The sequence below is a fragment of the Polyodon spathula genome, chromosome 6 (assembly GCF_017654505.1).
Source record: "Polyodon spathula isolate WHYD16114869_AA chromosome 6, ASM1765450v1, whole genome shotgun sequence".
In the NCBI taxonomy this organism is placed as follows: domain Eukaryota; kingdom Metazoa; phylum Chordata; class Actinopteri; order Acipenseriformes; family Polyodontidae; genus Polyodon; species Polyodon spathula.
Genome location: NC_054539.1, coordinates 47,986,402 through 48,014,193, shown reverse-complemented (window position 1 = coordinate 48,014,193; position 27,792 = coordinate 47,986,402). Strand labels below are relative to the sequence as shown.

At 38.5% G+C, this 27,792-nt stretch overlaps 1 protein-coding gene across 2 annotated transcripts in view; it reads left to right on the top strand.

Annotated features, from left to right (window-relative positions):
• Positions 1 to 27,792, top strand: part of commd1 (copper metabolism (Murr1) domain containing 1) — a 54,028-nt gene that overhangs the window by 2,368 nt on the left and 23,868 nt on the right. For both annotated transcript variants that reach the window (XM_041253004.1, XM_041253003.1), the window contains exon 2: positions 11,446 to 11,727. In XM_041253004.1, coding sequence (XP_041108938.1) covers positions 11,446 to 11,727 — 282 coding nt within the window. The remainder of the gene's footprint in view (positions 1 to 11,445; positions 11,728 to 27,792) is intronic.

Genomic DNA, 27,792 nt, shown 5'->3' with positions numbered 1-27,792 from the left:
GATTCCTTCTCCAATTTCAGTATCTCCCATATGATATTTATAATGCACATTTTTATTTCCTGCGTGCAGTACCTTACACTTTTCTCTATTAAATGTCATTTGCCATGTGTCTGCCCAGTTCTGAATCTTGTCTAGATCATTTTGAATGACTTTTGCTGCTGCAACAGTGTTTGCCAATCCTGTTTTTGTGTTGTCTGCAATGTACATGTGTTTCCTTGAATCCCAACTGTGTTTAGTTTGAGAATTAATCTTTTGTGCGGGACTTTGTCAAAAGCTTTCTGGAAATCTAAATAAACCATGTCATGTGCTTTACAATTATCCATTATCGATGTTGCATCCTCAAAAAAATTGAGCAGGTTAGTTAGACACGATCTCCCTTTCCTCAAACCATGTTGACTGTCTCCCAGGATACTGGTACTGTATAGGTAATTTTCCATTTTGGATCTTTAGTTTCTATAAGTTTGCATATAATAGAATTCAGGCTTATTGGTCCGTAGTTACCAGGTTCAGTTTTGTTTCCCTTTTTGTGGATCGGTATTACGTTTGCAATTTTCCAGTCTGTTGGGGGATTCCAAACCAGCATACACAAGGAAACCTGTTCAAACAATTAAGGGGCGTTCTTGTTTATACAGCATGTGTATACAGGCACTGATCAGCACATTCGTTTCCAGTATCCATATTCCATGCCAAGCCTTTATTAGCCTGTGGAGACTGTATTGATGTATAGAGAATGGACACGTGAGTTAAACATTATGATCAACCTAACAAGTCACCTTAAAGTACTTTTTGCATTAAAATGACAATTTCAATATAGGGAATGGGGATTTTAACCTAATATAGCTACAGATATTGCTACAGTTTCCAGAAATATGTTGCCCATACTGCACACGTTGGCATCTCAATCACAATAGGTATTGTGACATTAATTCTTCGATTTCTTTTTGATCGTGTCATAAATGTACTGTACCTCTTGTGTAAGAAAAGCAAACATCCAGCATTTTTGTCTCCTCGAGTGTGGACAGTTTAGAACAGCTCAATAAAAACAGATAAACAAGTATAAATATGCAAACTGTGTCATCGTGGAAAATAGATAATGATTTGAGGTGATTACAGATCAGATAAGACCAGTCAGACACACTGATGTAAACATTATTTTAATCCTAGGCTCCTGGTCAATATAAAATAAAACATTTGGTATGTTAGTACTGTAGCCACTCCAACAGCAGGTTAATAACCATATTAAGTTAAATTGTAACAGGACAGAAGGACAGCATTTAGATGAAAGGTAACATCTGTCTGTCCTGTTTTTTTGAATTTACAGTAAGCACTCTTATTTCAACAAGGTGAGTCCAGGGAATGCTTTTAGGCAAATTTGTTTTAACAATATTGTAATAAATACGGACATTTTTGCTGCTGTTTTGACATTCATAAGCTAGTACGGTCATGAGGTTGGGAATTGCAGAAAGGAATCCAATGGAAATAAGCATCTAACCTTCAAAAAGGATAAACAGAAACCCTCATTAATAAAATAGAAGGTTGTCTGGCAAGGCAGGGTGAAGAAGCAGCTTCAACAAAAAACACGGTTGCCTAGGTCTAGTCTAGTCCAGTCCAGCTTTCTCTGGCTCACAAATGTGTTTGCTAACTTCACACAAGCACTGACTGTAGTCTCTGATTTCATTCTCCTTTCTCCCAGCCTGTATCAGGGCTGGGAAAACTAGCAGATTTGAATAAACAATTCTTATCAGTTATAGAGTGTTGATTCTGTAAGCCGCAGCTTCTCAATTAATGATCACAGTATGGGCTTTTAAATGTAGCCAGCATATTCTCATGCACACGTCACAGTTGCACTTTCATTTTAAAATCAAAACCACAGCAAAAAACAGTACATTACTGAATGTGGAATGTAAACGTGGATAACACAATATACAATACAGTCATGGCCAAAAAAGAAATGCAAAAATATATACAAGTTGAAGTTGATCTAATTTAGAAATCTTTAAATGAGGACTGGACAAGAAGCTTCAAGAAACTATTAAGTTAGGCCTGGGGTCAATTAGAATTACAATTACAACAGCATTGTTTGTTTAAATTACAATTACAATTGCAGTGGTGTTGTTCAATTAGTTACAATTATGGTGCAGTAATTACAATTAGACTAAAGTAACAAACAACTACACACATTAACATGTGTATTCTTATTTATTCTATATAACCAAGCAATAATCACAGGTACAGATACCGAAACATGTTGTGTAAATAAGAAGAATGATGGCTCCGTATAAAACACTTACTTGGACCTGCAAATGATTAACTTATAATTATCAGTTCACTTTTTGTTTTGTTTTTAATTTAGTAGTTTCCAGTTGTTGTTGTTTTTTTTTTTTTTTTTTTTTTTTTAATTATTTTTTTTTAAATCGTTTTCTCCCCATTTAGAATAGCCAATTATTTTTAGGCTCCGCTCACCGTTGCCACCCCTATGCTGAAGACAAACACACGCTGTCCTCCGCAGCATGTGCTGTCAGCCGCCTGCGTATCTTCACACTGCAGATCCACCATGTAGCCACCTCAGAGCTAAGGTGTTGGAGGCCAGTGCAGCTTACAGGCAAGCCCGCGGCGCCCGTCCAGACTACAGGGGTCACTGGTGTGTGATGAGTCGAGGACACCCTGGCTGACCTAAATTGTTTAAAACTAGAATGGCATTTTTCCAGGAGAAGGGGGGAGGATACACTGAGGGGGGGAAAAAACCTGGTATTCCTTAAAGATTCTGTTAAAAATTCCAGACTCATGGACTGCATTTATATTCATATTTTATTGAAATGTGATCCATTTTATTGTAAAAGACACAACCAGTGCTGTGGCATTTCATACTGGAGTTTAGGATGTTCAAAACAACCTTTTAGATGCACACACATTATTGTACTTTTATTTTTTACACAACATGTTTTTATTAAACATCTAACCTCCGTGTTATGAGTCTGCTCTTCCTAAACAGAGTTTCCCTTGTCGTCTGGCAGGTATCTCCAGTTTGCTCTGAATCTCCTTTACTTAGAAAGTTTACTTAATGGGCTGCTTATCCTGTGTAGGATATAGGAGAACCTAAATTCTAGAAAATATGTGTGGCTGCTTGTGGAAAAATGGTGCCCTGTTATTTTGCTCATATTATTTTCTTTTAGATTTTTGTTTTTCTTCTTAGCAGAAAAGGCCATCTAGTGTGGTTACTGTCCAGGATTAGTGGAAAACTACTGAAAGATTTAAGGAACAACAACATGTTCTTTCCCAGTGCAGACAAAAATTAGAACAGCAAGTTACACATTCTAAACCAATACAAACACTGCACTTTTGTCAATCAATAACAACTGTATGTGTTGGTAAATGATTTAAAAGTAAACCAGTGCTTTAAAAAGAACAGAACAACATTTTAACAATTCATTAGATTTTATTCTTCCACAACACTATTACCCCATTTTATACTAGCCACTTTTAAGTCGGCTTTGAGTCAACCTCGTAGCCATCCCAGGTTCAGTCAGCATAAAAGTGGCCAGCTCCAGAGAGGGGCTCTGCGGTGGCTTTGGTCTGTTTTTTGCTCTACTGTGAACGCATTGGTCCCTGAGACGGATCATGTTTGCCATGTACACTCATGGGTAATGCCCCCATTGTCAACGTCAAACAGGCACAGACAACTTGGACAACAGAACCAAAAATATTTTTGGCAGACTGCTGAGAGACAGACGATTCCAAAATACAAACAGACTTTAATATTTGTGCATTAATGTGAACATATATTGAAATGTGTCTAATTTATGTTGGTTAAATGTTCGGTTTTGTGTATACATCTATCTAGAATTAAACAAATTGGTACAATAAAGTTAATTAAAGGTTTCCTTTATGGGGTGAATACAGTCCTTTTGTTTAAAAGTAACCTGCTTAGGGTTAGGCACTAACAACTGTACAATTAATTAAGCTTGTGGAAGTTTAATCAATTAAAATGCATAGGCTTTATTTCTCAAAGTGTATCATCATAAGTGTCATGATGTGAATAGATGTATAAGCTGTAGCTTCAGGTCCAAAAGCACTTTACTTTTAAACAAAGGACTGTATTCGCCCCTAGAAGGAAATCTTTTGCCTTATGAAGCAATAGTACTATGATCCGTTGTTGGTATATGGTGAATAAACTTGAGTTGTGGGAGAGAACGTCCACAGTTGAAAGTCGCAGGTGCTGCTTTTTAGCTATTAAATAAATATGTTTTGCTTTTGTTCAATAAGTCTTTTTAATGGGTAAGAAAGTTATTGTTTACATTTACATATAAAAAGAGTTGTCAGACTGATGTGTAAATGTATACAATAACACCTGTGTGTTTATTTGTCTACATACCCCTGAAGAAGAGGCTTAAAGAAACCATTGTTATTTATGTGTCTTAGGAGTCTGACAGTAGACGGTACCAATATGCATTTCTGATGGCAAAGTTAAATCTTAATTAGCATGAGACGCCCACCTTGAAGTAGAAACACACAAGTGACACAAATGACAGGCTTGTTGATGATTTAAACACTTCAGCATCTGTGTTGGGGAGAGAAAATGTCTTCATGCAATATGAAGTCAATGGACACGCCTTACAGTTCAGGGGCTATTCGCGCATACTGGGTCAAAACCAGTTTAGGCCTGTGCTAAGTGTGAACAGGGGCTCAAGTGGTAAGAATCTTTGAATCTGATCGACTCTAAGCCAGCTCAGGTCTGAGTTGTAAGTGTAAACACACCTTATAGGCCTGATTTTGATTACACGGCAAACCTCTAACACTAGGACAAAACATGTTTGAACCCGATTTTGATGGAAAAGCTTGGTGTAAGCGGCAGTAAAATGCCTTTTGCCTGTAATGTGATTTTTGGTGACATGCTTTGCCCCAACCTTTTCCGCCTGTTGGTGTAGGTGGCCTGCATAACTTCCGTGGGTTGTCCTCACTTGCATGTTAGCTTTGAGCAGTTTTGATGACAGCAAACTAGATTAGGAGAGGTTTATTTGTGTATGTTTCAAAACCTACACAAGAAATAAATATTCTCTTAAATACATGATCTGGAATACATTTTCAAACAGCTGTGAAATATGGGCTTTATAATATTTAAGGATTTTTTTTTTTTTTTTTCAGAGCAGCATTAAAGTGCATGAAGCCTGTAGGGTTGTATTCCTTGCCTCCCTGAACTGTCATACAGATGGCATTGTATGCAGTTGGTAAATGAGGGCAACCTGGTTGGAGGATACTGGTGTTTTTGTAAAACTTTCATATACAAAAAAATATCCAAGTTCTTGAAATCTAAAAACTCCACCCTTTCAAATGATTGGATTATTTTTGTTTTGGATTAATAATGATGTATGCAGTAAACAAATTACACAATTTTATTAATTTCCTCTAGGCACAACTGTCTCTGTCATTCACTATCATATAGTTCACTGTGCCTTTGCCTTAGTAACACAGAACTGGCTAGGGGACAAAGTTTTTTTTTTTTTTTTTTTTTTTTATATATATCATACGTAGAAATGCCCAAAGACTATGAAATTCATAACACATTCTGGTTTTTATCCAGTAATATGAAGAAATATTTAACCTTTCAGTTATCACCTTATTTACACTGTAGCCTGTCACAGCTGATGGTTTTGCAGCTCATCATTGCATGTACTGTTAACACTGACCTTCACAAACACAGGTGTGCCTTGAATTCTATCCATTGGAAAGTTAAGTGTTTTGTTTTGCCACTACACCTCTGCAATCACGAGGGCTATCGTTTAGTTAGAGAATTTCAGTTGCCTCTGATTTGCTAGCAGCTCGTGGTCAACTTTTTCTTCATTGGTCAGCACCAATGGAATTCTGCCAGTGCCCAGCTCAGATTCCTTAAAAAATCACAACGTGATAGGAACATCGCAATCCAGCGCAAACATGAAACCCTTTGCCCTTAAACGTTTTGTGTTTTATCATGTTTCGACTCTATAACTTTAATGGAAAAACTGTCATGTATTAATTCACTTCTCACATAAACTTACTATATATTATTGATTATGACAGTCAGGTGGGGTTTGAATATCCTCTGCAGATGTGCTTTATGAAACTGATAGTGTTGTTGCAGGATAAATGGGCTTCAGTGAAAGTCTGGAAAATAAATTGTGGAAAACAACGAAGGACTTGAGAACACATGTTCAGTAAGGTAGACTCTTTTAGGATAACTCATTCGTCTATTGTAAGTCTGACATGACAGGCTAGGGAAAGGTATACAGTCGGCATGTGTTACAAGAACACTGACTCATTGTGTTTATATTCCTTCTGCTTGTATGAGGTGATCCAGAGCACTTGCAAGACCTGCTTGGTTTGCCATGCATTTTTAACCATTGACTAAATACTCCCTCTTTGTGTGTTTACCAAAAAAAAGTCAGAATACTGGCAGACTTCTCTACAACATGGTTGGCTGCTATTGACTGTGGATGTCTGCCAAGGTTAATCGCTTGTTGCACTGTTTCTCTTAAAGCTTCTAGATCTCACTGGAGCGAGCGCAAAAATCTCAAGTAGAATTGAAGCTGCGTTATTGTGTGCAGAGATTTTTATATGAGTGAAACAGGAAAATGATTAGGTTATTGTAAGTTAACAGCTTTTATTTGAAATGTGCTGATAGCTTGAGTCAATAAGTATGGAAATGAATATAATGGTTTAACGTAAGGATCATCTCCAAAACACAGGTGCAGTCTGCCTAATGTACTTCTAGAAAGACATCCTCTGTAGATAAATGGGAACCTCCTGTGGACCTGTGCCTAATGGGCATTGCACTGTCTAGATAAAATGCACTTATTATAAATTGATCAAATAAATTGGCAAATTTAGTTTTGCATGCTACCACTTTACAGTCTTAGGTTCCATTGTATTAAAGAGAGATTTTGATGAATTGGTTTTGTTAGTCTTTCTTCTGTAGAGTCAGATTGCTTGTAAAGATCTTGTTGAATGCATGCAATATAAATGTCTGTTCTAATTAGTTTCTTGATAATTGTCATTGTGTTTCATGTACTGTAAGGCTACGTACACTTGCACACTGCAGTTGGCTCGACGACCATATTTACAAATGGCACTCCCTGCGGTTTCATTACTGAAGTGAGTGCACTCCCTGAACTGGGTCCATCATTACATGCCAATTGTGAGGTTTTGTGTGACAACACGGAGGCTGTGTTTTTGTTTATGCTTTTGGAAGAAAGTACTGCACATAGTTGATTGCGAGCTCGCCAAGCACAGCTATGCTCTTTTCAGCAAAACCAACAGAGATGCTGTTTTGCTTTTTCTGCACTGCTAAATACAATGGCGATGATCTGCAGTACCATGACAGTAGATCAAAATATTTGGGTGATCTTCCGACCAGAAGGCTGGTGAGAACGACTTGAGCGGTTTCCAAATGAGTGGATTAAAAATGTACGTATGTCTAAAGAGCAGTAGGGGCTGCGGGATTTAATTCCTGGCCGGGCCCCAAATTATCACGGATGGGCTGTTTATGACTTAAAGACGTATATGTAATGATGTACTGAAGACACTCTACTGTCAGACATACCACCATATTCTCCAGGAACGCACTCTCTACCAAAACAGTCGGAAATCCGATTTACCACCAACAGGCATAGCAGCACAAATTCTGTAACGTTAGCGAGCTACAAGTCACTACCACACATAAAGAAAATGATAGTTTGTGACAAAAGCTCTCAAACATGCATTCGACTTCCCAAAGTGAGCTTAAATTTAAAAAAGCTCTCATACAGTGACTAAAAGTGACTGTCAATACTTCCTTTTGAACTTTTAGAAAAGTGTCAGTTACATGGGAACAAAAACAAAACAGGAATAGAGGCATGAGTTGTGCACAACATACAGTACATCTCAGCTGCATCAGTCAACTGAGTTGATAAAATGAAATGTAGGTACTTACAGGCGCATTTGTTGATTCGTCAGTTCGTTTGCTTTTTACTAGTTGTGTCGCGACATAGCTAATGCGTAAGACACAAATATAACTATGGTTTACTGCAAAGTTGGCTAAACGTTATGTATTATTATATTTCTTGCAGACGCCCTTATCCAGGGAGACTTAAAATTGTTACAAGATATCACATTGCACTGTTTTGATAGATATTGTTTATCCTATGGCATTTCAAGCAATATGATTTTAATACATGTTCTGATGTGTCCGGATAGAATTGCCACAGCAATTTAACACATTTATTGAAGCCGCTCACGCAGTTCACACCCACTTGTTGATTTAACATCAGTTCATTTGTCATAAATTCTGACAGATCTTAGTGTCCTGGAGTTATGTGGCAATTTGACAACCCTAGTCCTATTGCCAATGCTATTTCATTACCATTTTACTGCTGAAGCCTATTGTGCCTTTGTATCACTTTCTGTATTCCATTGTTCCCATCTTTCAAACGTTTTTCACATGCGTTAAACTGCAGTATATAGAAGAAAGTGCATTTTAGCCTGGCATGACACTATCAAAAACTGAAATACCTTGAATTAAAAATACAGATATGCAAGGTAACTGCAATAGCTCACTGGAGCAATGTATTAAAAAAAATACCAAAACAGTAAGTATAACCTAACTGAAGGGTTTACAGTATAGTAAACTGAAAATGCACGGTGACACCATAAATGACATTGGAGATGCAGGGGAAGATGAAGACTAGTGTAGCTGCCACACTGACACCTGGATGATGTTTAACAGCTGCAGCTGAGGTTGCTTCTGCTGTTAATGAAAAATTGCATCCCAGTGTGGTGGAGAGAGCATTAGGAACAGAGTTGAAAAAGTTCAGGACATTGTGTCATAACTCAGGAGGAAGCTGGCTGTCCTGATTTAGTCTTCAGTGTTGAGCACTTAGTGGAGTAATAGTCTGTAGTGCTGTCTGCATCCAAATACTGTCACTGTTTAGGTGGGAGGTGAGCTTGAGCGATTACCCAACAAAATGAAGTCTAATTTAATTTATAGGTGTTAGGGCATATTTGACTTGTAACCAAAAAAGCCAAATGAGTCTATATTTGGCTGTAGAAGTTGGTCTTAACAACTTGCAAGTGAAAATATGTTGGTATTTTAGCCTACAGCGTCAAGCTAACAAGCTTGTTAGGAATGAATAATAGCTGTTCAGCACAGAGAAGTGAATGACATAGCCCTGCACTAGTTAGCTTGTCTAGATTTACTGTGCAATATACAGGAAACATTCAAATTTAATGTTGTACATTTGAGTAATTTCTGCTTTTATAAGGCTGTCGTACCAGTAAGCAAAGCTTGTAAATGTATGGGTAATTGATCCAGACAACAGTGGCTGGGCCATTTCTGAATTACTGCCATTTTTGAATAAATCTTATTGCATTTCATACACAGTCCAGAAATGGTCCGCATTACCAAGAAGTGCTGCCATTGTTCTAGAACCTGGCTTGTCACATGCTGATATATTACAGAATATATGTCTGCAGTGGTATTTGATTACAAGTGAACACTACATATTGCTTCTGCATTTATTAGAACTAGGTGTGTTTCTTTTGCTGTAGATGTGGAGTAAAGCAGAGGTACCCTTTTTATTTGGAAAATCTAAATCACTTAGTCACACATTTTGATACCAAGGGTTATTCAGTTGGGTATTTCATTAGAGTGTACAGTTTCAGCTCAAGCCTGAAAAGTAAAACCAATGTTGTTTTGTTTCCTTGTAGGCTTCTAGTAAGTGCATTTCTAAAGTGGACTTCGAGACCCTGTTCAGATGCCATTCACGCACTGGGTTTTTTTTTTGATTTTTTTTTCCTGTTAACAGAAATCGTTTGACTGTGTGAATACTAGAAATCACACATTAAATGTCACTCACATGCAAAATTCAGTCTTTATTTGTATAGTGCATATTACTTAAAAATTCAACAAAATCTTTATAAGTAGCAACTCTATATGTGACTCTACTGTGTATGGAGCAGGGTATATTATCCAAAGCACTGGGAGGTTCCTATAGTGGTTGTAGTGCTTCAGTAAAATATGTTCTGAATGCCTAGTGTACAAGACAGTGTAAGAGAAGTGCTTTGAATATGTTTGAAACCCATACAAAATATACGCTAACACTAATTTTAATTTAGAAAAAACTGAGTACCATCCGCCCCTCCCTCCTTCAGCCCGTGTTAACCAGAGGCAAATTTCTATATTCACCATTTTGACAGCAAATCATTGTATAGCGTAAGCTTTATTGAAAGAAATGTCTCAAAACCACTTTGCTGTTTGGGATTTTTTTAGTTAAATGCCCAGACGACAAAAAAAAAAAAAAAAAAAAAAAGTTTGAATTCAAAGTGCAAGCGACTGTTGATGTATCATGGAAGCATATCCAATCTCTGGGGTCACTTTACAGTCGTAATAATAATGATAATAATTTTTAGTAGTAGTAAAATGTGACTGTGACCGATAACCTGCTTGGAATGGTGACTGTTAAATTAAGTTTGTTTTGCCCAAGTCCACCGCAGTTAGTGTTGCTGCAATGCAAGCTTACTGTATATAGCACAAGCAGTATCAATTAAGTGTAAAGAAACGACATGTATTTTTATTTAAATTATAAAAACATGATTACTGTTCTACGTAATGTGTTTTTAAACTACATATGAATGTTTTATTCCATTTATATGGATTACCTGTAAAATAGGATAAACTAGTAGCTGTGGTGACGTCACCAGTGAATTATGCAAATTAGTACCATCGAAGATTCAAACCTTCCTTCGGTAATGTGTTCCGAACCGTCGAAGGTCAAAATGTACCGTTCGTTGCAGCCCTACTGGCCTCTCCTATAACCATCCAAATTAAAGACCACCAATTGTTTCCAAAATAGGGGACTCCAAGTTAGCCTAAACTGAGTCTTAACTTGGTCAAATTCCACAAAGTATTTACAAAGCTGAACCCTTTGTTCTTACACAGTTTTGGTTTTCTTTTTAAGTAAGATTATAATTATGAAATGTTTTGATACAGATAATTATTATATTCTGAAACAGACCTTTTTCTACATGTTACCATGTACAGTAACCATTTTTTATGGGTACTGTTTGTTTAAAGAATAATATTCCCCCCCCCAATGTGCGCAGCACACATGCCCGCACCGGCCAACTCTTCCCATGAAACACCCTTTTTAACCCATGTGGTTACCCTATACAAATTCTAATTAACAGGTTTTATAAACTTCTCATGCAAAACCTTTTGTATTCATGTGACTTTCAAGAATACATATTCTTCTTGCATGTAGACATGGCTAGATTTTCAGTGTTTTTTAAACTGTCCAAAAAGAAAAATTAAGTTTGGATCAGTCACTACAATTGTCCCCACAGTTAAATGAACAAAAGAGTAGCCCCCAGATTTCCCTTATCTCTTCTACATGGCATGACTGTATGGGTTTATTCACTGTCTGTGGCCTTGTTTTTCAGTCCATTGCTTCGGCAGACATGGACATCAGTCAGTTGGAAGCCTTCCTGACAGCCCAGACCAAGAAGCAGGGAGGGGTGAGCGCTGAGCAGGCAGCTGTCCTGTCCAAGTTCTGGAAGAACCACAAGAGCAAGATCCGGGAGAGCCTTATCAGCCAGAGCCGCTGGGACAACAGCCTACGCACCGTGAGCTGGAGAGTGGACCTGAAAACGCAGAGTCGCCACGCCGACCAGGTCAACGCCGCCGTCGCTGTGGTGGAGCTGGAGCTTGGAAAGACTGGAAAGGTATCTTTCTGTTTTCTGTTGTTGTTTTCAGTAAACAGGTAGTTATGTGTCTTCAGCGATGAGGAAAAATATGCCTTCTAAATGAGAGAATTTCCTTGCATGTGATACTGCATGCAGTGAAGAATCAGGTGAATCAAAGAAAATACGAGCCACTGAAAATCACAAAAGAGCAACCTGTAAGGGTTGTAAACTGTGGAGGTATACTATTCAAGTTTTATAATATTTTTTTCATTTTACTTGTATGTTACTCGCAACATTTTAAGGTACTTATGTAACACTCTTTTGATCTCCTGTTGCTCTAAAGGTAAAAATATCCAAATCTGTGATTCCCTTGAATAGTCTGACTCCAGCATTTAGGCCCATAGCAAAACAATCTATTTATTTGAAGGTAATGTATACTATATTCAATATTTAATATCTTAATATTTATTAGGTGTGACTATTTGTCACACATGAGATTTCATCTAATTAAAATTAAAGGCAGAATCTTGTAATTTTATACTTTTGTTCCCCCCCTGTACACAGTATTAATCTCACTGAGCCTCTTTCTAATGCAACATGTGCATTGTAACTCTGGTGAATCAGCAAAAACATTGAAGATCTTTATCTTAGTTGCTTAGAGACAGAGCGCCTTTAGTTAAAGTCCTGTTTATAGCATCATTAGTTAGGTGCATAATACTACTGCCTTATATCATGTGTCAGATAAAGCTGTATTTACAGGAAAACATTAAGGATTACAGTGACCAGTATAGTGTGTGTGTGTGTGTGTGTGTCTATATATATATATATATATATATATATATATACACAGTTCTGTACAAAAGTTTTAGACAGGTGTGAAAAGATGCTGTAAAGTAAGAATGCTTTCAAAAATAGACATGTTAATAGTTTATATTTATCAATTAACAAAATGCAAAGTGAGTGAACAGAAGAAAAATCTACATCAAATCCATATTTGGTGTGACCACCCTTTGTCTTCAAAACAGCATCAATTCTTCTAGGTACACTTGCACACAGTTTCTGAAGGAACTCGGCAGGTAGGTTGGCCCAAACATCTTGGAGAACTAACCACAGTTCTTCTGTGGATTTAGGCAGCCTCAGTTGCTTCTCTCTCTTCATGTAATCCCAGACAGACTCGATGAGGTTGAGATCATGACTCTGTGGGGGCCATACCATCACTTCCAGGACTCCTTGTTCTTCTTTACGTTGAAGATAGTTCTTAATGACTTTTGCTGTATGTTTGGGGTCTATGTCATGCTGCAGAATAAATTTGGGACCAATCAGATGCCTCCCTGATGGTATTGCATGATGGATAAGTATCTGCCTGTACTTCTCAGCATTGAGGAGACCATTAATTCTGACCAAATCCCCAACTCCATTTGCAGAAATGCAGCCCCAAACTTGCAAGAAACCTCCACCATGCTTCACTGTTGCCTGCAGACACTCATTCGTGTACCGCTGTCTAGCCCTTCGGCGAACAAACTGCCTTCTGCTACAGCCAAATTTTTCAAATATTGACTCATCAGTCCAGAGCACCTACATTTTTCTGCACCCCAGTTCCTGTGTTTTCGTGCATAGTTGAGTCGCTTGGCCTTGTTTCCACGATGGAGGTATGGCTTTTTGGCCGCAAGTCTTCCATGAAGGCCACTTCTGACCAGACTTCTCTGGAAAGTAGATGGGAGTACCAGGGTCCCACTGTTTTCTGCCAATTCTGAGCTGATGGCATTGCTGGACATCTTCAGATTTTGAAGGGAAGTAAACATGATGTGTCTTTCATCTGCTGCAGTAAGTTTCCTTGGCTGACCACTGCGACTATCGGTCCTCAACGTTGCCCGTTTCTTTGTGCTTCTTCAAAAGAGCTTGGACAGCACATCTGGAAACCCCTGTCTGCCTTGAAATTTCTGCCTGGGAGAGACCTTGCTGATACAGTATAACTACAGTATAACTGGTCCCTTCATGTACGCATATCCTCCCCTGCCATTAATTCCAGCTGTGCTCAGAAAGGTGAAAAGAGACCGTGCCAGTCTAATCTTATTAGTACCCCACTGGGCGAAGACATTCTGGTTCTCTGAAATGCTAGAGATAGCAGAAGCTGGGCCAATACACTTACGAGTGTCCCTTGATCTGCTGTCTCAGAACAGAGAGAGCATGGTTACAACTAGCTGCTTGGAAATTGAAAGGTGGCAATTATTAGATCAAGGTCTATCTAAACAAGTAACCAACATCTTACTGGCTTCAAAAAAACCATCCACTTTTCAAGCCTGTACAGGTAAATGGAAGGAATTAAATTCACTCAATCTTTTGCCCACCACAGACATAAATCTACCAACATTTTCATCCTACCTGTGCCACCTATTCCATAAAGGTTTTAAGCTCTCCACCATCAAAGTACACATCGCTGCATTATAGAGCATTTTACCTGGCTGGGAGGATTTCCCAGTAGGTTCTCGCCCATTGTGTCCATATTCTTCAGGGTGTTAACCACCTAAGGCCCCCAAGGAAACATATCTTCCCACAGTGGAATCTCAGTCTAGTACTGAATAAACTCATATGGTCATAATTTGAACCCATGCAACATGCAACCAAACATTCCTCACATGGAAAACAGCATTCTTGGTAGCAGTAACATCAGCAAGAAGGGTAAGTGAAATACAGGCACTGGTCATTGATGCACCCTATTTCCAGGTCTTCAGGGATAGGATTGTCTGTAGACCTAATCCTCAATTTCTGCCAAAGTGGTAACACAGTTCCATCTAGGTCTAATCATAACTCTTCCAGATTTTTTCCCAAAACTGCATTAATCAAAATCAGAGGCCAGACAGCACTTAATTGATGTCAGAAGAGCACTTACTTTCTACATTCATAGAACCATCAACAAAGACCATCAGGACAGCTCTTTTTGTAGCTTTCAATTCACAAAATCAAGGTAGACCTGTCTTTAAACAGACAGTCTCCAGGTGGATTACGTATTGCATCGGGTTTGGTTATAACCTGCACATGAAACCGGTTCCAGGGCATGTAAAAGCGCACTCGGTGAAAGGGGTAGCTACTACATGGGCACATTTAAAATCTGTCCCAATTCAACATATTTGAAATGCAGCCACGTGGGCCTCCTCTGAGACCTTTACAAAACATTACAACTTAAATGTGTCTTCTTCTCAGCCAACTTTTGCTCACTCCGTATTATCTGTGGCTTCGGACACTACTGTCTAACCTACCACCCTTTATCTTCTTCCTGTGGTAGGGTTCACCCTGTGTGTGGAGTTCATCATACGAGTTAAGAAGATGAAGATTACCTGTAATATGGTTTCTTCGTAGAATGATGAACTTCACACACCTATATCCCACCCTCTTTCCCCCCCTTTCTTGGTTTCACTTTGGGTAGTTGGTTTGGAAATTTGGACATAGATACTCCAGGAAGGGGAGGCTTTATAGAGGAGGGACATTACTAGGTGCCCAAAAAGGATTATATAAAGAATCTCTGGGAATGAGATTGGCTTTAATCTTGACCCAAGCAACATGGAGACTGGGAGTTCACTCTGTGTGTGGAGTTCGTCATTCTGTGAAGAAACCTTATTATAGGTAATCTTCGTCTACTAAGGGTTGTGGGTATTCACTGGGCAAGGACACAGAGAAAGTTATTTGACGTTGCCACGCCGCACAGGCAATGCAAGGCAGTGGTATGTGGCCCACCACTAGGGTACCAGCAGTGGTATCCCTAGCGTGGGAGAAAACACTCGCTGTTGACACAAAATAACCCCAAAACAAAACACATTTAACACAGCTAATAAGGAAAAGGTGGCCAAGCTCGGGATGTGCGCGAAAAAGGAGGGTCCCTCTGTTAAAAGGCTGTACTGAACCCTCACTGTACTGTTGGGGATCAGTAACCCGATCCTATAAGTTTGCCCTGCTGCAAATACAAGTCGTCTTAGTCCACGTACCCGGCGATCTCAATCCTGACAGTCCCGACTCACACATACTTGTTACTGTTGTCCACGGTCTTGGTTTATTTTGCTCTCATGTTTCAGGCTAGGTGATGCTGTCACTAACTCGCTTGAGCTGATTGCTGATCCTTTCTGCCAGGCCTGGATGCAGGCAGCAGATGTGCTGTGGGGGCGTGTGGAAGGGGTGTGGGTAATTCACTGACCAGGAGACAGACAGGTGTACTTGGAAACACCACACAGGTGCCCAGTTTTATTTTAGACCGGTTCTTATTTTTCTCCGGCAGAGGGCACTGTTGACCATGGGCTGCCTATCAACGATGATAGACAGCACCACGGAAATACCACAGCTGGTACACGAACAGCAAATGCACTCGCAGGTGCTCAAAGAAATAATAATGAAAACAGAAGGCGAAAAGAACAAGGGAAAATAAAACAGTAATAAAACTACAAATAAAAGGTGCTGCACTCAACAGCGTTATCCCGGTCGCCGCTACCCGCACGACCCGGATCACCGTCCTATTCTGTCGGCTATCTAGCCTGCTCTTTTACAATACGCCGGGGTCTGCCCAAGGGTTCCCCGCGCTCTCTGTCTCGCTGTGAATCTTTCTTTCTCCTGGCTGATTCCCGGTCCTGAATCAAAGCTTCCGCACTCTTGGCGCGTCTAAGTGGGCAGACCTGAGGAAACAGCAGAGCGTTATTTTATAGAACCAACAATCACCCAAGACCCGCCTCTCAGCCATTCAGAGAGGGGGAAAGTCCACACACCCACTTTCCCACCTCCCGGTGTCACTGCCATGACTCACAGGCGGTTGTTGGGCGACTGCCGCCCTCTTCCTGCAGCCCGTGAACACGCCAGCAGAGTCTGTACAGATCTCTCCCTGTTACAGGGCGATTAGGAGGAGGAGGATTATTATTATTAATTTATTAGCCAATGTCCTTACCAAGGGTGTCATAGTTGAGGTTGGAGGACTGCAAAGCTTTAGAAAGCATGTTGCACCATGTTAGAAATCACCTCATCAGAAGGCAAGGGAACACAAAGTGAAAGTTGGTAATCCATGCCATTGTTCGCTTGACCTCCCCGTCAAGCATCGTTTTTGGAATGTCGGCCAAACCAGGGACAACTTGTTCAAAATTATTGAGATGGTTTTTCAGAGCTTCAGAACAGAAAATCCATCTTGTGTCACTACGTGATTTAAAAGTTGTAGCCTGTCCATAAAAATCACCTTTCAGGAAAGCTTAAATGGCATGGTGTTTAGATGATGCCTTTATAAAGGTGTGTAGCGAAGACATGTTGCTCATCATATCCCAAGTTGCTGTTACGCGTCTACATACACCCACAATTCACAGATTCATGATATGCGTCTAACAGTGCACATACATTTCCAAGGGGTTTTCTTTTAAAATAAGAGGCAACTCCACTGTAAGGCCCCCTCATATTTGCTGCCCTGTTGTAACACTGGGTTCTTAGCTTCCCTAAATCAGGATCGAGATATGATATTATTATGCTTTTCAGAAGCAGCATTAATGATTTGCTGTCTGTTTTTGTTGTTCGGTGGAATCCTACAAATGATTCCTGCACTGTATAATCACTGCCATATCGGAGTACAGCTGTAACTTTTTCATGGCCACATAGTGGAATACCGGCACATCAGTAGGAAACTTTACTTTTGCACACAGCTTTCAAGTATTGCCTGTTTTTCTCAACTTGTCTGTCATGTTCCCTATTTATTTTAGCAGGAACACTACCAGTCTTTTGGGAATATCTGTAAGCAGGAAGCTTCACAGCTACAGAAACATGAGCAGTTTATTGGCTCACTTTCCGTAGACTTCAGTGCTGGGCCTGTATTTTTTGCTCCAGCACTGACAATGGTTGTTCTTCACCTTGAAGACTGTCACTGTATTTGGTCATTTTCCTAAGTTTTGTGAAATACAAATCCAATGTAAAAGTGTGTTTAGCCATGCTTAAATGACCAGTACTTTGTCACGTTCATACACTTCTTTAATTCTCTACTAGAATAAAGGGAGACAAACAGGATGACGCATCGATTTGCATAAACTCCTATGGTACTTTGTTCTTGTACTGGTTTTACAGATTTTCACATACCCAGACAGCAGTTAATCAAGAATAATCACACAGACTTAGGTCTTCAAAGTTTAGCGAATCAGAGATAGTCCTAGCACGTAAACAGTCCAGGCAGTCTGATGTCTTTGCAAACTAAAAGCAATATGGTTACATTCCGCACTTCAGGCAGTCTAAAGCGCCCATATAACATCTCTAAAGCTAATAATAATCCTGTCCTATAGCATCATGCTTCAATATAGGTGAGATAAAATTTCAAGATTATGCTTCCCCTCCACAGAGAATTATGCCTTAAAATATAAAACAGAACAAAGAAAGGGCAGTCGTCCAAACCAGAGGCTCTGAATACATAACCTACAGTCTGCTTTGCAGAAAAGTCCTTAAAAGATAGACCACCCAGGCTTGTGTTCCCAAGCTTGGCTGATAACTAATTGTTGTTTGGTTGCAATATTTATAGGACTTTTTCTCTCCCTTTGTGCGTCAGAAGACTTAATTAAACCTAAACATCTTGTTTTTTTAGACAGCCTTGATTTACAAAATGAATTATATACTTTCTGGAACCAGGCTACTCCTTAAAACTAGTAAAATGCAGTACCAAGCTTTCATATCTAAGATAAGGATATATGAGGTTTCCTTCTAAAACTGACAATATATCTTCTTATACCATGGAGTTACTCTCACTTGTTAAGATAGAAAATGTGTAAGTGAGGAGCCCTTAAGTTAGAACATCTTGGGAAAGATGAGGATGAGCACTCTTGTCACCCGAAACTATCCGTCAGCCATCTGCTTTTTTTCGCACTGCAAGCCTGCCATGAAGCCACTATAGAACTACAGCATCGGAGGGCCATGTATTTCTGAGTTGCACACAGGCTTGCAGTGAGCCAAAGATTCCCCCAGCTGACCTAAACCCTCCCCACCTTGGAAGTGCTTGGCTGCCCCCTGGGAACTCCCAGCCACAGTCAGCAGTGACATAGCCTGGATTCAAACTGACCGACCTCCAAGCTATAGCGCATCCTGTACTCCGTGCGGAGTTACTAGATGCGCCACTCTGGAGCCCCATCATATTTTTCTTTTACCATGAAAATCATAGTACTACCACAAGAATAAAAAGCGAGAGACTCTCCTGTTCCAAGTTGCTACTGCTGATAAGAAACTTGACTACATCAAGGTTATTAAATTGTCACTGTTTTGTAGTTCACGAGTCTCTCATCTCATTTAGGCTAACACACATTTCTGCAATAATTTCTGCTTGTAGCTTTTTTAACATTTTCTAAACCAGTACATTGTTTTACAATAATACTATTGGCTTTTAACAGTTACAGTGCTCCCAGGAGGATTGGAAATCCCTTTCTGGTTCAGTTGTTAAATGTTCCTTAAAAGCAGCCACAGGGTCTGGAATCCAGCGCTGAGAATCACAAGTGTGTGTAACAGTCTCAAATACCTGATATCTGCGGAATACTCTGTTAGCAGGTTTCCCATCTTTGCATTCTGACTCGCCCAAATGACCCCATTTTACCTGGTGAGTCTCATCGCATCCCAAACATTAAATTCTGCTTACATGGTCTCTATTAAAATTTAAATGGGAAAAGGATAATCCCAGTGGTTCATCAGGGGCATATTCAAACATTATCCTATGATGCTTTATCATATGGGTACATGCAAGACACAGTTTTTGTTCTGCTAGTGACTACCCAGTTCTGCGTCTTTGACATCCACATATTAGTCTGGACACTTGCCCCCCTGTAATCCCGCTAGTGCCCCTATGTATCCCCAGAATAAAAAAAAATGTATGCTGAATAATGTTAGTACCAAGTTTAATCACATTTTCATAAGCGGTTTCCAGATATATGGGAAAATATAAAGTGTGACATAAATACAAACAACAACACAATATTCCCATCACCCCACAGTAAATAATTAAAAACTCGGTTAGAACAAAGTCTTGTATTGGAAGAGACTGAAAGAGCAATACATTCAGGTAACTCTATCACTGGTTTATTAAAATTCTTTGCAACTGGTAATACTAGAGAAGTTCCTTTGTGAAGTACAACCCAAATATTGTGTTGGACATATTGTTCCACGCCTTGTGTATTAATACATGGTTTTTAAACTTCTGCAATCATGAGTTGTGGTGGTGTGCATTGTTTCCTAGGCAATGTTTCAATAAAAACACCCTTTTTTGTGTACAGTGTAATCTGTTGTTTTAAAGTATTAAATGCTGAAAGCATGTACCAGTACCGTGGAAAATAAATTCTGGATTGTAAAAGTTCTAAACAAAACAAATACCCAACAGTAGTATGCTCTGTCAGTAAATAAATGTAATGTACTGGAGGAAAGTAATTCCTTTAATTATAGTGATTATGTTTGCCAGGGTACACAAGGGTTCTCTTATTGTAATTTGGGGATGAATATAAGATATATTCTTACTGGGTAAACATGTTGACTTCTACAGCACTTGCTTACTTTGCCTTGTTTTGTAAAATTGCTTTATTTAGATTTTTTTAAAGGGATTTCTTCATTTAGTGGTTTTTAGCATTACTTTCTCTCTCTCTCGTTCTCCTTTCAACAACCCACCAAACACAGACAAAATAACAATCTTAGGTACATATGCACATGACAATAATTACAAACCCTTAACCAATAATTAAATTTACATTTCCCTCACATGCACCCAGTGGTTCCCATTTCAGCCTCAGTGGCTTCTGGGAAATGTAGTTTTTAAGCTGTCGGCCATGACACCCCTACCGCGGACTACCAACAAAACACTTATTTTTCATAATGTTACCCACCCACTTCTTCTTTAGAGCAAGCGTAAGATGGCCTTTCACATTATATGAATTGAAATTTGAGATGCTTGAATTTAACAGAGTGCAAAAGAGCCTCCTTTAGAACCATGTGACCACAGAGCTGGTTAGTGCACACAATGTTAGTACATTTGAAGCCCTGCACTTGACGAAAATATTGGAAGTTATGAAATTTCATATATTCACAGTTTCATAACAATAGCGCTGACATTTTTCAGAATTATTATTTTTATTTTTATTTTTTTTAAACTAGATAGTCAGCATTTTAGATTTTAAGAACAACTCCTAAAGTTATATATTTTATTCTTACAATTCAATATCAAGAATTGAAGTGTTTTGTGAGTACTGTAAGGCCAATTGACATTCTTGGTATGTATACGCTATATTTATCAAGCTTGTGCAAGCAGGTTTATAGTACTTTCAGGCAGACTCGTACATTGTTAATCTTAGATGGACCAAAAGGAGTGCTTCAAGGCTACGCATTTAAAAAAAAAAATGTATATACATAAATAACCTATACATAAATCGAGAAATTTAAACACCCTCATAATTTCTTGAGTCCGATTACACTGATAAAAACATTTTGTCTACTTCTACAACTACTGCTGCAGACTAAAATGTTTCAAGACTCAATGTAAACCTGAAACTGACACCCTGTGGTTTGGAATTTGCTCAGTATATGAGGGCATTCAATCACAATGTAAGACATTTCCAAATGCATATGTGAGGCAGAACTCCTCTCATACTTATCTCATTGTAACATCAAATGTAGACAAGATGCAAAGATGGCAGCAGCAATGAAAAACGCTCTGACAATTTGCCTTCTAAAACATTTCAAGCAACGTTTGCTCAAGTATTCAGATTTACAGTGGCCAACTTTTCATTATAAGCCAGTAAACAATGAGAAAATATGTTTTGGTGAAACATCTGCTTCTGATATCAAGCTGAATGATTATCTAGTCCTGTTTTTTTTCGTATTGCTATGTTTTTATTTCCTGCACTTCCTGATTACAACTATATGTATTCTGTTAGATTAGCATGTGAGATTGATCTTTTCATGTCCCCTGACTTCCTGACTCCCAGCTTCCTCATCTCAGAAACCTTATTATGTGGGGGTCAGGACACATTTAATTGTATCTTTAAGCCAACTGCATGAGGAATAAGAATCACTTAGACATATTCATGTCATATGCTTAACCTTGAGGTTTGATTTTTAACATCCTTAATAAAAGTATTACACTTGACCAATGACCAGGAGATAAACCCTCATCACAAAATGGAAGGTAGTTAACCCTGTAGTGCCTAGAACAGTACACAACCAACTCTACCGTGTAAAGCAATTGGAGGAAAAAAAGTGTCACATGTACTTCCTCGGTGCTCACTAGGTGGCAGCATCAAGTGTCATGGCTCTTCTACTGTCATGGCTCTATACTTCTGGGTGGAATGGGGAACCCTGTTCTAAATACTAAATATTACAAATACTCAACCGGGTAAAAGTGTGCAAATTGAAGTATTTGTGCTTTCCTAATTCTAGATTTCAAATATAAACAGGAACATGCATGTCATTTCCCTATATTACTCTTTAAGGATGTCAACACACAGCTGTCAAGACATCTCTGCTGTACATTCATAACTTATACAATAAAAAAAGAAAGTTCAATGATTAATGCAATTGCTGAAACTGTCTTCCACCTGATATTTCAAAGCTTAATTTGATTGTAGAAGTGATTTATTTTATTTATTGACTATTACTACAATTCCATACCATATGAGACTTCATTCATATGTTCTTTTTTATATATATATATATAATTTGAATAAGGACTAATTTCCTTCCTACAGAAAGCTTACATACAAAACATAGAAGTTGAAACTGTTTTTGGCCCAAGATTGAGCTATCGGTAACCACTAGCAAACTCAGACCACAACATGGTCTCATTTGAAGTGTTTTTTAAAACCCCAAAAGTAATGACTAAAGCTAAGGTTCACAATTTTAGAAAAACAAACTATGAAGGTATGAAACAGAGACTAACAGAAGTAGATTGGAGTAAAATAGAGAAAACACCCACAGAAGAAGGATGGTTATTCTTCAAAAATGTAGTACTAGAGGCGCAAAACAATTACATCCCTAAAGTAGACAAATCTAAATGTAAAACTAAATTGCCAAAATGGTTTAATAGATCAATTAAAAAAAATATTCAACGAAAAAAGGCACTTTACAGAGCATTAAAAAGGGACCAAAAAGAAAGTACAAAGAAAGAGTACACGGAACTGCAAACGTAAGTCAAAAAGGAAGTTAGAAAGGCCAAGAGAGAAATAGAAATGAACATTGCTAAGGGAGCTAAAACCAATTCCAAAATGTTTTTCCAATATTACAACAGCAAGAGAACATTCAAAGAGGAGGTTAAATGTCTAAGCGATACAAATGGCAAAATCGTAGATGAAGAAAAAAAAAAAAGCAAATATATTAAATGATTACTTTTCACAAGTTTTTACAAAGGAAGATACGGACAATATGCCCCACATGTCATCCAGTTCCTATCCAGTTTTAAATAACTTTAGCATTACCGAGGCAGAAGTGTTAAAGGGACTAGGAGCTCTTAAAATAAACAAATCCCCTGGGCTGGATAAGATCCTCCCAATAGTACTCAAAGAAATGAAAGTAGTTATTTACAAACCGCTAACCAAGATCATGCAGCAGTCTCTTGAAACAGGGGTGGTACCGACAGACTGGAAACTTGCAAACGTAATACCGATCCACAAAAAGGGAAACAAAACTGAACCAGGTAACTACAGACCAGTAAGCCTGACTTCTATTATATGCAAACTTATGGAAACTATAATAAGATCCAAAATGGAAAATTACCTATATGGTAACAGGGTGCTGGGAGACAGTCAAAATGGTTTTAGGAAAGGGAGATCGTATCTAACTAACTTGCTTGATTTTTTTGAGGATGCAACATCGATAATGAATAATTGCAAAGCATATGACGTGGTTTATTTAGATTTCCAGAAAACTTTTGACAAAGTCCCGCACAAAAGATTAATTCTCAAACTGAATGCAGTAGGGATTCAAGGAAACACATGTATATGGATTAGGGAGTGGTTAACATGTAGAAAACAGAAAGTACTGATTAGAGGAAAAACCTCAGGATGGAGTATGGTAACCAGCGGTGTACCACAGGGATCAGTATTAGGTCCTCTGCCATTTCTAATCTACAATAATGATTTAGATTCAGGTATATTAAGCAAACTTGTTAAATTTGCAAACAACACAAAAATAGGATGAGTGGCAAACACTGTTGCAGCAGCAAAGGTCATTCAAAATGATCTAGACAAGATTCAGAACTGGGCAGACACATGGCAAATGACATTTAATAGAGAAAAGTGTAAGGTACTGCACGCAGGAAATAAAAATGTACATTATAAATATCATATGGGAGATACTGAAATTGGAGAAGGAATCTATGAAAAAGACCTAGGAGTTTTTGTTGACTCAGAAATGTCTTCATCTAGACAATGTGGGGAAGCTATAAAAAAAGGCTAACAAGATGCTCGGATACATTGTGAAAAGTGTTGAATTTAAATCAAGGGAAGTAATGTTAAAACTGTACAATGCACTAGTATGACCTCATCTTGAATATTGTGTTCAGTTCTGGTCACCTCGCTATAAAAAAGATATTGCTGCTCTAGAAAGAGTGCAAAGAAGAGCGACCAGAATTATTCTGGGCTTAAAAGGCATGTCATATGCAGACAGGCTAAAAGAATTGAATCTGTTCAGTCTTGAACAAAGAAGACTATGCGGCGACCTAATTCAAGCATTCAAAATTCTAAAAGGTATTGACATTGTTGACCCAAGGGACTTTTTCGACCTGAAAAAAGAAACAAGGACCAGGGGTCACAAATGAATATATATATAATATATGCTGTTTGTTTGCTTTGTCCTAATTTCCTGCTTTGTTGTGTGTATCCTTGCAATATCTTTTTCAACATAATTGCGATTGTTTTGATATTTTTATTAACATATCTCTGGTCATAAATCGGTTTTAACTCGCTGTCTATGTTTCCAGTCTTCTCATAAAATTGTCCTCTGACTTTAACGTCAGTTGCTAAAATCCAACCTGTTCAAACAGAAACATGTCATTGGTTCCTGACGACTCCTCTTCCAAAATTCAGCATTTTGATAGGTTCTTCTGTCCTACATGCTCACTCCAGCACAGGTTCACAGGAACAGATTTATAAATATCTGGGTGCATTCATGGAGATCATTCTGCACAGATTCTGTGCAGCATCTGACCAATTTAGACAATGAAATTGTTCAGATTCTGCCCAGAATGTGCGTAGAATCATCTGTGTGAATGCACCCTCTGTTTTAAACCCTACAGCCTGTTCAGTAACACCTTTAAATTACTGCTTTTTAGATTCTTATATTATCTAAATACAGAATACGTTATTCTGTATTTTTTAAACTACATTTTTGTCATTTTTTTTATAGTCGCACAAATGGATTAGTGACAGATAGCCAGAAGTATCAAGCTTATAAAACACAAGTAAATATTTGTATATTCAAATAGTTTCTAAATTATTTTGCTAAAGTACTCTCTTTCTTTGGTATCCAGATATGAATTTATGTAACTTTTCTTCTGTTTGCAATGAACCCTAAACTTGGTATCCTTAATACAAAAAGGTGCTGTATTGGTACACGTGGTGTGTGGAAAATGTATATGCACAGGAGCCATAAAGGTGAGTGTGTGCAAACACAAGACCAGTTGAGCCAATATAAAAAGCAGAATACTTCTTTTTTTTTTTTTTTCCTCCCAAAACTACAATAAAAATGCATGCATTCAGAAATATTTTAACAGGAGAGCAGAGACTTTAATGAGTTGACATTTAACAAGATTTCTCGTGACTTGGCTTTTGAGTGGCATTGAATTAGTGCAAGCCGTTTGATGTCTCTACTGTGCATGGAATTTCTTTACATAACTGAATTGCTTTTGAAACAAGAAAAGAAAGGTTAGATGTGAAATGATTTTTTAAAAACTATATTATTGCCAAATAGCCAGGAAGCCAAAACCAGGTGACCTGGATTTATAGTTACAGTAAACTCTAACAACTATGATTATAGTTGTTAGATTCTGCTGTATGTCTTCAAAACAGTTAAACAATGGTTACTTTCACACAACAGTCTGGGTTCCTGGTGTTATGAGTTTGTTGTTAATTTGATCAAAATACTATTTACTTATTAACAGGAAGAATATGTACAGAACCTTCACTGGAAACCGGTAGCTTTTGTTTTGAATTAAAGGTAAAACAGTACATTCTTATATACAGCCTCACTTATGCAGATTAAATGTCAGTTGTAAAAAGTGTGTAATCTGTAGTATTTAAAAATGAGCTCTTGTCTCCTAGTAAAGTATATATTTTTAAAATTTTGAGAGCTTTCTCTTTACTCAGTAATGATATACAGCTGTTGGACAAGGTTAGATGCCGAACACTGTGTGTGGTTCTGCCTACCTTACCCAGTTAAACCTGTTTTTTTTTTTTTTTTTATGGATTTGACTGTTGACTGCGGGGGTGAACGCATGGGTCATTGACATTCAGATTCACAGCAATTAAACCAGATGGGAATTGGTGATTTATGTACCACTTCAAGCGGTTAGTCATGTGACAGTTCTGTATGATGCGCATGAACAGAAATATATGCTTATCTCCCTGAGGTAAAACCCTGTGTAGGAGTAATCTATTTTAAGATCATGGCAAAAAAAAAAAAAAAAAAAAAAGAGATCAGGGTGTTGTGAGTGATTGCCACTGAATGTGAAAGTTCATTGCAGTTGTAGACTATTTGGGGAATCTATAGAAGAGGCGGGTTGTAGTTACATTTTAAGGCCGTTTTATATTATAAAACGTATTTAATATCAAATGGATGAAAGACAATTAAGATCATGATAGGGTACTGGATATATATTCACCCCCCCCCCCCCCCCCCTTGGTCTTTTCCACATTTTATTGTGTTACAACATGGAATCAGAATGGATTTAATTAGGAGTTTTTGCCACTGATCAACACAAAAAAAGTTAATTACAAATACAAAACAGAAAATAATTGATGGCATAAGTATTCACCCCCTTTGCTATGACACACCTAAATAAGCTCTGGTGCAACCAATTGTCTTTAGAAGTCACACAATTAGTTGAATGGAGTCCACCTGTGTGCAATTAAGGTTTTTCACATGATTTCAGGTTATAAACACCTGTCTCTGGGAGGTCCCACAGTTGTTTAGTGCATTTCCTAACAAAAACTATATCATGAAGACAAAGGAACATTCAAAGCAAATCCGGAATAAGGTTCTTCAAAAGCACCAATCAGGGGTAGGATATAAGAACATTTCCAAGGCATTGAATATCCCCAGGAGCACAGTAAAGTCCATTATTAAGAAATGGAGAGAATATGGCACGACTGTGAATCTGTCTAGAACAGGCAGTCCTCAAAAACCGAGTATCCGGGCGAGAAGACCACTAGTCAGGAGGCCACCAAGAGGCCTGTGGCAAATCTAAAGGAGTTGCAGTCTTCCACGGCTGAGCTGGGAGACACTGTGCATACGGCAACAATAGCCCGGGTGCGTCACAAAACTGGGAGAGAAAAAAGAAAGCCATTGTTGAAAAAAGCTCACATCAAATCTCAGCTAGAGTTTGCCAGAAGGCATGTGGAAGACTCTGAGACCAAGTGGAAGAAGATTCTATAGTCTGATGATACCAAAATAGAGCTTTTTGGCCTCAATACTAAGCGCTATGTTTGGCGCAAGCCTAAAACCGCACATCATCCTGAGAACACCATCCCTAACGTTAAGCATGGTGGTGACAGCATCATCCTGTGGGGATGCTTCTCTGTGTCAGGGCCTGGAGAGCTTGTGAAGATAGAGGGCAAAATGGATGCAGCAAAGTACAGAGAAATCCTGGAGGAAAACCTGCTGAAGTCTGCAAGAGACCTGGGATTTGGGAGAAGATTCATTTTCCAGCAGGACAATGACCCCAAACATACAGCCAAAGCCACAATGGAGAGGCTTAAAAACAAAAAGGTCAATGTCTTGGAGTGGGCCAATCAAAGCCCGGACCTCAATCCAATTGACAACATGTGGAAAGAGCTGAAAATTGCTGTTCGTCAAAGGTCCCCATCCAACTGACGGAGCTTGAGCAATTTTGCAAAGAAGAATGGGCAAAAATTGCAGTGTCCAGATGTG